General features: G+C 37.8%; 1 protein-coding gene across 2 annotated transcripts; it reads right to left on the bottom strand.

Moving 5' to 3' along the window:
- Positions 1 to 564: 564 nt before the first annotated feature.
- Positions 565 to 11,227, bottom strand: LOC126754435 (uncharacterized). Of its 2 annotated transcripts, none has more exons than XM_050466386.1 (8): positions 11,131 to 11,227; positions 9,874 to 10,414; positions 9,469 to 9,797; positions 9,318 to 9,398; positions 7,936 to 9,206; positions 7,588 to 7,807; positions 2,349 to 7,053; positions 565 to 2,030 (listed from the first exon to the last, which is right to left on the bottom strand). In XM_050466386.1, exons 2-8 carry the CDS (start codon positions 10,405 to 10,407, stop codon positions 702 to 704), a joined length of 8,469 nt encoding a protein of 2,822 aa, XP_050322343.1. In that variant the 5' UTR covers positions 10,408 to 10,414; positions 11,131 to 11,227; the 3' UTR covers positions 565 to 701. The 2 variants fall into 2 exon arrangements, with proteins under 2 accessions (XP_050322343.1, XP_050322344.1); XM_050466387.1 differs by having other exon boundaries at positions 7,936 to 9,203.
- Between the last annotated feature and the right edge of the window lie 161 nt (positions 11,228 to 11,388).

Below are 11,388 nucleotides of genomic sequence, written 5' to 3'. Positions count from 1 at the left end.
CACGCAAAGGAAGTGTGGAGGCGATTTCTCCCCTTGCATACCTCCAAGCTCATCATAAAGTGCGCGGTACGAAATCGGTTTAAAACTAAAAACTTATGTTGCCCAGCAAAAAAATGAGGAACTTCTAGCTTTTTTGGGACAGGTTCTTTAAGGTTAGGTTCTTTAATTGGAAGGGATTATTTTAGATTCCGATATAGTATTGGGTACCGGATCTTTTGAGCGGAGTAGTGGTTTATAGGTTAGAATTTTTAAAGTTTAAGTTAAGGTAAGAGGTCTGTGGGGTATTTGAGATGTCCTGATTACGAATATGAGTGTAAAAATTGTCCATCGTATAGTTAATTTTGTCATTTTAGTAAATGGTGGTAGTTTGACCCCTACACCACTTGACTAAAACACAAAAAATCCTGAAATCCTGAAATTTTTACTATAATTTTCAGTTTTAGTAACCCGACATTAGCAAGAAACATCCTCTAACATCACAGTCGCAAAATCGTGTTATCGATATTACATGAAGTGTTTCACCTTAAACTCTTCACTTTCGATAAATAATAAAATTGACACGCGTATGTTTAATTGAATCATTTATTTTATTTGTTACGAAATATACAATTATAGAGTTTGTATGTGTGTATATATGTAGGTATGTATGTACGTATGTATATAAATATAAACTTTTAAGCATTCACTATACACTAAATACTTTATCTTCTCATAGCCCCGTTCAACGATAAATATGGGGGTGGATAAGTTGAATACATCGAATTCTGTTGTGCTCGCTGAATGGCACAGGCATCAGGATATTGCGATTGCATATTCATAACCCCCATTTGCATTGGAATCTGCGAATTGGAATAATCGCCACCGGCAGCATAGGTCGGTGTGGCCGCCGCTTGTGGTGTTGTCATGCGATAGCCATTTATGGCGCCATATGGCGGCATCAAATTCGGACTAATGTGTACATTTGTGGTGCGACTGGTGGTCGACGATGTGGTCACCGACGATACGGCAATATGTTGCACCGGCGCCGATGCCGTATTACGTGTATTCCTATTCACATTTTGTGATGTTGCAATCGGTGCAATATTCATGTTGCTCGAATAGTATTTATGATATTGCAGTGGATTGATTTGCGGCTGCAGCATATTGGGTGGTGTGCCCAAGCTACGATTTTGCGTCACCAATAGATGTGGTGGCGGTGTCATCGAATTATGCGAGACTGGATGATGCGGCGGTGGTGTCAAATTCACCTGACCAGCCGGTGAAGTGTTGCATGGCTGTATGTCTAAACCATTTGTTAGCTGTTGTAATTTCGAGAGGCTACATAGATTGCCGACTTGTGTTGGTGTGGTGCCGGCATTCGATGATGACGATTCAGAGACATTATCTTGTGCCAATTGTGTGTCACCATTGCCGCTAGAAGAGCTCGCCGAAGGATCGGGACTGATATGAATGACACCGACACCGGCACCACCGCCATTCGAATTGGTCGCCGCCGATGAGGCCGGTACGGGTACACGTGATGTGCTCGCCTCGTTCGGTGCTAAATTATTTTGTAAATAGAAACTATTTACGGCACATGCTGATGGTGAGGACTGATCCAATGTACGTTGATGTGGACTAGATAACGAATGTGAAGTGTTACTAATGGCCATACGTTGTGGTATTGCTGTGGGCATGGATACTATGTCATAGGAGTTGGTTGCATTCGACGAGTAGTTTTGTATGTTTGGTGGTATGGATGTTATATAGTCAATATGCATATTTTGTTGATGATGATGATGACCACTCAGCTGTGAATATTGTTGTTGCATATTATGTAAATGTTCTTGCTGTGATTGCAACAGATTTTGATTTTGATTGACGCTCTGCTGTTGCTGTTGTTGTTGAGAGACATTGACCGCAGCATTAGTGGGTGGCGTGCTTTTCGGCTGACGATGCTGCTGTTGCTGATTGCTGCCACTTGTATTACCGCCACGTATAGACTTTGGCGTGGTTGCACGCTGATTCGAACTGCTGGCCACCAATTCAGCCTGAATCGGAAACGAAAAAAGTAATATAGTTTAAATTACAAAAAAACAAAAATTTTAGTAATATCAGTAAAAAAAATAAGAAAGAAAAATATTAACTTCGGTTGCATTGAAGCTATGACGGACGGATACAATTTTAGATCGATGGCTCAAAAAATAAGGCACTATGCTAGTTCGCTTACATGCAGACAAGCGGATGGACGGACGGATTTAAATATATGCATGCTTTATAAGCTCTTCGAAGTTTGGCATTTGGCATTTGGTGAACTTCTAACCTCAAATTTTAAGCTACTACCAATTAATTATTAATTTTCTAAATACCTGCTGATTGACTTTTCGACTTTGCTGGCTATGCTGCTGTTGTTGTTGTTGTGAGGTTGTAAGCGAATTTAAGCCCTGAGCGCTGCTCGACGGCATATTTAAGTTGAGATTAGCTTGTTGTTGTTGTTGAATGTGTGAAGTTTGTATGGCCATGTGCATTGGTGTATTTCCCGAATGGCTTTGCATCGAACAATCAGAATATTGTGATTGTTGCTGTTGTTGTTGCTGCTGCTGTTGCTGTTGCTGTATGTGCGGCGTGGTAGAAGGTATTGGATCGGGCGTATTTTGTTGTATATCACTGCCAATACTCGACGGCGAATCCATATTCATCGGCACAGTCATGCCGCAATCGTAGTGGTGCAAATTACTCGTCGAATGATTCGACGAACCGGAACTATACGCCATCGGTGTGGTAATATCTTGAGCGGCGCTTTGTTGTTGTTGTTGTTGATGCTGCTGTTGTTGTTGTTGGTTGGCCGCATTGTGTGCGCTCAACTTAACCTTGTTCTCTTCAGCGGCATTCAAATTGTTATGCTCCCCGCGCACTTTTTGACCGCATAAGGCTTGCTGTGCGAGCGCATTACTGGGTATGGGTATGGGATTGTAAAATCGCGAACTAGCGTTAGGCAAGAGATTTAACGATTTGATGTGTTGTGTTTGGTCTGTGGACATTTTATGTGATTTCGATTGTATATTATTGCATTTCTGACCGTAAGCGGCTGTTTGGGGATTTGAAAAGCCACAATTATGTGAATCCTCACGGCTGCCGCTAAAGTTTTGACTATTCGAATTTGCACTACTCTTAGACGCATCCTCCTTCTTGCAAGCGCTCATTTTTCTATCACTCTTCAATTTATCTTTTGTATGTTGTTGTTGCTGCTGTTGCTGTTGTTGCTGCTGCTGCTGTTGTTGCTGTTGCTGCTGTTGTTGTTGCTGCTGCTGCATATGCTGATGGGCATGATGCTGTATAGCAGACTGATACAAATTCTGCGTAAAATTGTGCGAATAAGCCATGCTTGTGGCCAAATCTTTGAATTTATTTTGATTCTTATGACTGGCGGCGTCTAATGTTGACAAATTGTAACCATAGTAGTCCCATTGCCAATACTGTGGCGTATTTGCATAATTAGGTATTTGATTTATGGCAAACGGCGTGGCAATCTTATTCAGATCCATTGAGTTTTGCATTTTCTGATGCTCGGCAGCGGCGACTGCGGCCGTGTTGTAGGGATTCTTCTCATGCAAGGATAACAAGGCGGCATCGGTGCTTTTATTTGTTATAACTTGTACTTGCTTGTCTTCTTCCTTTATCTTTATGTCTGTATGTGTAATTATGGATTTTTGTTTATCTTTAACGGTTTTCATAAACGAAGTGTTACTGCTTGCATCGATGCGTCCGGTATTTATGGCGTTAGCATTTGATATGACAGCTTGGTTGGCGGTGCTTTTCTTAACAGCCGCTTGCATATGTGCACGCTGCAATTCCAACGTGGCGGTTGCAGCGGCCGCTGCGGCGGCTTCATTAATTTTTTGTTGTATTTTCAATTTATTTAGTTCGCTGTTTTCATGCATGTTGTTTGATTGGGTGTAAATCTTCTCCTTTCTTTCGACAACTGCATTATCTATGACATTTTTGATTTTCTTCTCATTGATTTTGCTCTCGGCCACATTATCTGCATATGTTTTTGTGGGTGGCGATGCGGTTTTAATATTCATGATGGGTTTAGTTTCAACAAGCTGATCAGTTTTGCAGATAATCGGCGCTTCACTTGTTGTTGGCTTAGGTATTTGCAGCGGAGTTGGTGGTGCAACAGGTGCAGTCGTAGCTGTAGTGACGGCTGTTAGCGCCGGTGTCGCTGTTAATACCGGTGTGGGTGCAATTACAGGTGCTGCCGCGGTTGATGTGATAGTTGGCGGAATTGGCGTTGGTGCGATGAGTGGCGGCGCCGTCACAACAGCGGCCATTGCAACAGCCGGTGTTGCTGTGGTGAGCGTTACTGCTGCAGCAGCCAATTGTTTTGTATCGGGTCTACTTTCGTAGGTTTCTTTATGTTCGTCATCCTTGCTACTTGTCTCGGTCGTAAGGCACGGGGAATTTGCACAATCTTCTTTTATTGTTTGTTTTGGTGAAATTTGTGTCACCATTTTTGGCGATGCTTCATTTTCAATGCATTCTATTTTACATAGTGGTTCCTTAACAACTATTGTAGTTGACGGTGCAGGTGCTGCCTCTGTTGTGATCGGCTCAGTTTTGGTGGCAGCAACTGCATTCGCATTAGCTTTGACTTCGATTTCAGTTTTTTGTTCCATATTTTGTAGGTTACTTTCTGTAGGTGTAGCAGCATCTTTAACCACTTCATCTGCAATTTTTGGTTTATCATCGTTGACATTGGCAACGGCAACGGCGACTGGTGTTGCATTTTCGCTGGTGGCACTTACGCTTTTAACGTTTACTTCGTCTTTTTGCTCGTTTTCATGCTCAAGCTGCGGCTTTTTATTTTCGTTCAAATTCAACTTTGATTCTGCTGTGGCAACAGCGCTGTTGGTGTCGGTATTCTCCACCATTAATTCCGCAAATGTCTTTTTTGTCTTCTTCGCTACGGCTTCTAAGACTTTTTCATCGTTCCCCGTTGGTAACGTGCATGTTTCGGATTTTCCTACATTAAACGGCGCAGCTTGTTGCATCGGCTGTTGTATTTGTTGTACTTCTTCTGGTTTCTGTTGTTTTTGTTGCGGTTGCTGTTCTTCTTTTTGTTCAGCAATAGCATTCGGCGCGACGCAATCTACAGCGATGTCCTTTACTGCTGTTTCGGCAGCTGTGTTACGTGCTTGTTCTGCATTGTTTTTCGTTTCCTGCTTGCTTTCCTGTTCTTGCTCTGGATTGTGAGCTTCGCTGGTTGCACTGGCATTTTTAACGCTGTTGGCGTTACTTTCGTTGTACATATCAGTGGTTTTCTTCTCAATGCTCTTCTTGCCTCGCAACTTGGGTACGGTTGTTATGGGCTTATCATTATTACAATTTTTTATTGATTTATCTTCAGTCGACTCTTCTACTTCCATGCATTCTTTCGCCGCTTCAGATTCGACTATAGGTTCAGGTGCTGGCTCTGGTTCCTTTTCGACTGCAGGTTCGGGTTCAGGCTCGGTCTCAGGTTCAATAGCCATTTTCTCTACCAAACTTGTCTCTTCTTGTTTAATATTCATCTTCAATTCATTTTGTCGTTCAAAATGTTTTCTCTTATTGGTGGACACAATGGGTGTGCTTTGTTTACGATTCGCTAATCTTTGTGCGCGGCTGGTTGGCTTGTCATCTTCTATACCCATACTATCCATCGCTTCAGCTTTTGTCTTCTCCGCAACAACAATTGGTTGCACAGGTGAATTTTGAATTCTGCGTCTTTTTTCAGGTTTATGGATGATTTCCGGCTCGTCAGCCGTCGGCGCTGAAATGCTATCATCTCTGCTAAGATGGCGTTTGCGTGGATTCCTCCTAGCGACTTCTACCACAACACTTGTGGCCGCTTTTGCGTTATCACTGTTCGTTTCGGCTTTTGGGGCTACGATTTCGTGCAGCTTAATTTGCTCGGGTACGTCTTGATTCGGCGGTTCGTTGCTTTCGTCTATCACCTCATGCATGGAGTTTTTTAAATCCGTATTAGTGTTTTTTACATGCGCGGGCTTACGCTTGTGAAAATTTAGTTCTACGGTTGCGCTGGCGATTTTATCTTTGCTGAAATTGGACAATTTACTTTTACTACTTTGCATGCCGCCACCGCCACCGTCATGCGCATTCGTTTCCTTTTTTATAAAATTTGCATTGTTCGCAATCAAAGAATTCGATTTTCGTGATCTAATCCGTTCGATAGCGGTCTGATCGGACCGCGTGGAGCTGTCCAAAAAACTTTCTTCAGACGATTTTGTGCCATCGCCAGTCAATGATTTGGACAATAGCGGACTCCAGCGCAAACAATCCGTCTCTAGCGGTATACGCTTGGAATTCTGCAGTTTCTTATAGTGTGATATCACTTTCTCCCAATCAACCTTGATATTGATTTGGTAACGTATGTCGTCTTCATTCTTACGCAATTTAATAAAATTCAACAATTCAAAGGCCAATGCTATATCGGAAACGGTCAGTCCCGTTTTGTTGGCAATATCTTTGAAGGTGATGCGTCCATCATTTCTGTGATTGTAAATATATTCCAAAATTATTGATTTCCAGTAAGAGAAATATGACAGTCTGCCTAAATCGGATAGCGGCTTTTCTGGTGTGCCAACTTGGCCCTCTTCCCGACTGAGCAGATAACTAAATTCAATGAGGAATCTACCGAAACCCTGCCTTTGAAATTGTGGCATTGTCAATATGCATGATACATTAAACTTCTGTGCGCAATGTTTCTCCTTCGAGAAATAGCCAACCAAATGGCAACCCTTCTTATCGTTTTTGGTTAAGATGTAAAACAAAAACGGCTCAACATCGTAGTAAAGTGTTTTATGATCCAGAAATAGTTTGGCCAGCAAACATAGATTTTGACAATATATCTTGTTTATATTGCCATCGACCTCAAATACCGATATATCGTTATGACGATATATTTCGGTACCTGGTGGTTGCTTCCAAAGACACTTGTTTTGATGTCGATCCAAAACAGATCTGCTCTTTGTATATTTCAAACAAAATTCACACAAATACAATTTGGGTAGCCTACAAAAGAAATGTAGTTATAAAGAAAATTAAAATATGCTGAGGAAATTAAAAAAATATATATATAATTATTTAAAAAAAATATAAAAATATATAAAAACAAATATAAATATATAAAAAATAAAAGAAAAAGATAAAAAATATTAAAAAAAATACTAAAAATACAATAAAAAATTATAAAAAAAAAGTTAAGTCATATAAAAAAGACAAAAATAAAAACAAACAGTACAAAAAAAAAAATAAAATAAAAATAAAAAAAAATAAAAAACGAAAAACAGCAATAAAAATAATGAAAAAGAAAATTAATAATAAAAAAAAAAAAATATATAAAATTAATAATAAAAATTAAAAAAAAAAATAAAAAAAAAAATTAAAAAAAAAATAAAAAAAATTAAAAAAAAATATAAAAATTAAAAAAAAATTATAAAAATTAAAAAAAAATTATAAAAATTAAAAAAAAATTAATAATTAAAATTAAACAAATAATTATAAAAATAATAGAAAAAAATAAACAAAATAGAAAATAAAACATACCTGGCATATTCTTGTGGAAAAGGACTCGAATACCAGGTTTCAATATGCCACTTTCCGATTTCAATTGCCGATGGGCAACGCTCTTGTGTTGGCCCAATATTGGCATTGGTTAGCGCGTTTAAGCTTTTTAATTCCGTTATTTTCTTTGCAGCATTCTCGCGTATCTTCTTATAAATTGTTATATCACTCTGTTCTACGCCATTGGGTAGTGGTTGATTTTCTATAAGACAAAAGTACAAGCATGTAATGACATACATATGTATACAAAATAATGTTATATAAGACTAATTAACGTTTTTTTTATTGTTTTTTTATTATTGTTTTTCTGATATTATATATAATGCTTACCAAATGGATTCTCTGGATACAACTCTTCGTATTCGACCTTCTCGTTGGAGGAACTTTCTTCGTTTGTAAAGGGCTTTACGCCTCTAGCGTAATTTGTGTTTTCCATCATTTGATACTTGATTACGGTGCTTTCATTCAAATAGGGCACCTCATCGTCATCGCTCTTATAGACGGTACGTTTCGTATCCAGCGGCGCAGACTTGAGTGTGGCTACTTTCTTTTTCTGCACTTTTTCCACAGTTTTTTTTGCACCCCGATTAGCAACGGCTTCTGCCGATGCTACGCTGGTCTCTGGCAGGTCATCCTTTTTATTAACAGTTGTTTTTGCTGTACGCTTTTCCATTTGGTCTACTTCGTTGCCAAGACTTTGTAATGGCTTGTAATTCATTTGTTTGTTTCGCGTGTTTATCTCATCGGGTACTAAATTCTTATTGAAACCAGTTAAGAGATTGCCACACTTTTTTAGCGCAAAGCCATCTGTTTCCATATTTCGCGATTGTGAAAATATGTCAACACGATTTTTGGCAACGGCAGCAAAACCCCAATGTTCATCTTTTATTTTGGTATTTTGTGACGTGTAATTTTTTGCTGGTACATTAATTTCTTTCTTAACTGGGATTTGTGAAATGAATATATTTGATTTGGAGTCACTTTTATCCGAGTCACAATCATCGTCATCGTTTTCTTCATAATTATCCTCTTCATTGTCGAATTCGGAACTATCACTGCTACTCTCACTCGAATCGGAACCCGAACTGCTTGACGAACATGAACCCGATGATGTACTATCGTCTTGATTGTCGTCATCAAAGTCCATATTATCATCTTCATCGCTATCGCTCGAAGAACTTGAAGATGATAAATCTGATGGTGTTTTCTTTTTTGTACGTTTCGTATCGTTCGACGATGCATCCAATTTATTAAGGAAACCCGCAAATTGTCTACGTTGTCTAAACATTTTCAAATGCGAATTATGCGCAATACTCTTTTGTAAATTCTGAGAAGATTTAATAGCTTGACTTAGGGAAATGTCTTTGTACATTTCTTTGGAACCTTCATATTTCGAAAGTTTTGATGTTGTTGGATTATTGTCTATTTCATCTATAATTTGCCGTTTACATGACATTCCTGCCATCCCACCCATGCTTCGTTTGTCCTTTTGTTTGCTACCAATCCATTCTTTATGCCGTGTGCCAGCGTGCTCAGAAGTTGAGGGCGTCACTGATTTGCCACCTCTGGTCGCTTTGCATATTTCACTAGTTGATTGACTTCTGAAATAAAAGCAATTTAATTAATTTTGTTAACAAATATTTTAGAGATAACATGACATTACAATAAAAGAGCGCAAAATTGTGGAAATCAAACTCTAGCTTTTCGCTTACCGGTATTTAACTGTTTCCAAACTTTTCTTCGTCACCTCTTTCTTAACAACATCAAAATTTTGTAGTATGCAATTGTTGCACCTGAAATGTATAAAATTTCAATATATATATATATATACACATATTTAATATCAAAGTTTCTCAAAAATACCTATAAGGATGTTTGGGCTTTTTATCTGGTACCGTGTCCAAACATGTTAAATGATACATTTTCTTGCAGGCCGAACATTCCAGCAAACAGGGTCCCCGGTCGCTGCATGTGCAAATACTACATTCCGCGCAATTTTTACAATACCATATGGAACCTTTAGTTACTAGCATATACAGTAGCACATATGATTGTGATTTACACTTAGCCGCTATATTTGCGCAAGTCGTATGTAATGACATGCCACATTTTTTGCAAGAGCTCAGAGGCTCAGGTATACCATTTCTATTTTTTTGTGCATCACCGGAACAGTAGGAACAATTATCGTCACCCTTTTGGAAAGAAAAAAAAAAACAAATGTCAGTTAAAAAAAAAAATCAATATTACTACTTGGCAATTTGTACTTACAGTAGTTACGGTCACCTCCAATGTTGATGACGATTTTCGCGGTGTAGTTAGTGATCGCCCCTTTTTGTATAATTTTCCTTCCTGTACAAGAAATCCAGCATCTACTGCTTTTCTAATAGAACTTTTTATAATTGCTCGAAAATCAACATCGGGACCAAGATCTATGTTATTAAACTTTTGTATATAATTTTCAATTGTTTTTATTGTTGATCCCTCGCATTCACCCAAATCATGCACGGCTTTTGCAACTATCTTACACAAATTACTATTTTTCTCTATTTTAATACGCCTTTTTGCCATAGGCGCTTTATAGGAATGTAGTCCTTTATTATATACTTTAATTACGGCACCCGACTCAACCGCTTCTTCTAATTTCTCTGCTACGATATCTTCATGAAATTTGTGATGACTTCCAATCGCTTGACAAATGCGTTGAACGCTGGGCCTTTGTTTTTGGGAACGTATTTTTGAAATCGCTTCCAAAATCCACTGCTTCCAAGTATCAAGACTAATGTCATGAGCGGATTCTCTCATTTTGTATCTGCAATATTATTGATATAACAAATTAAAATAAAATTTACTCTTATTTTCAGTAGAATTATTTGCTCTTAGAAGATGTTAGTTTTTCTGTTTTGTCCATATATAGTTTATTTTGGAAATCTGCCTAAATTTTGTATGCAATCATCATTAGAAAGAAGTTAAATAATAGATTGACACCATTACAAAAATTGCACTACGTATATTATGAATGTATGTATATGCATTTGTTTTTACATTTGTTTATATGTATATACATGACATATTTAATAACACAAGTGTTTCGACAGCATTGCATTTGCACTTGTGATTTGCTAGCAAGATTGAAAATATACTTATAGGTATGCTAACGCGTTTAGATATTCCTTGTACCGGATGAGGTAGTATGCACATAGTATATAAATATGTATATACTGATGTAGGTCACTAAAACTTTTCACAAATCAAACAACTTGAAAAAATCAAACTGCATATTTTTCCATATCAGGTTACATGTTTCTTAAATATATAGGTCGACGTATTAAAAATTGAGCGATTTTTAACAGCTTAATAATGAATAAAACTGTTGCTGGTACTAACTTGTAAAATTTATTACAAGCCAACCAAAAGCTACGAAACACACACTTTACGTACACAAAAAACGATATTGAAGTGTTTATCTCAACCTTCTTTTTATAATATTTTGAAAGTAATATTGGAACACTTATATGTTTTCTATACCTTATAGATTTATAAATTCTATCCCAATGTTTTTATATGTATAATAAAACGAATCTTCTTAGAATTCTGGCACGCCAAGATGCGATTTACTTATGAATCGTTACATATGTGGTTACTTTTAGTAAAATCGTATTACCAGATGCAAATAATTAAAGTTTTCGCGGGTATCTCAGTAATCGATAATCTACGCATTAGGGCAAGCGGAAAAAATGAAAGACATTCAAAACATACATTTACAATATTTGATTGTGTATGTTA

The sequence above is a fragment of the Bactrocera neohumeralis genome, chromosome 4, assembly GCF_024586455.1.
Source record: "Bactrocera neohumeralis isolate Rockhampton chromosome 4, APGP_CSIRO_Bneo_wtdbg2-racon-allhic-juicebox.fasta_v2, whole genome shotgun sequence".
NCBI lineage: Eukaryota > Metazoa > Arthropoda > Insecta > Diptera > Tephritidae > Bactrocera > Bactrocera neohumeralis.
This window is presented reverse-complemented; position numbering and strand designations above follow the sequence as displayed.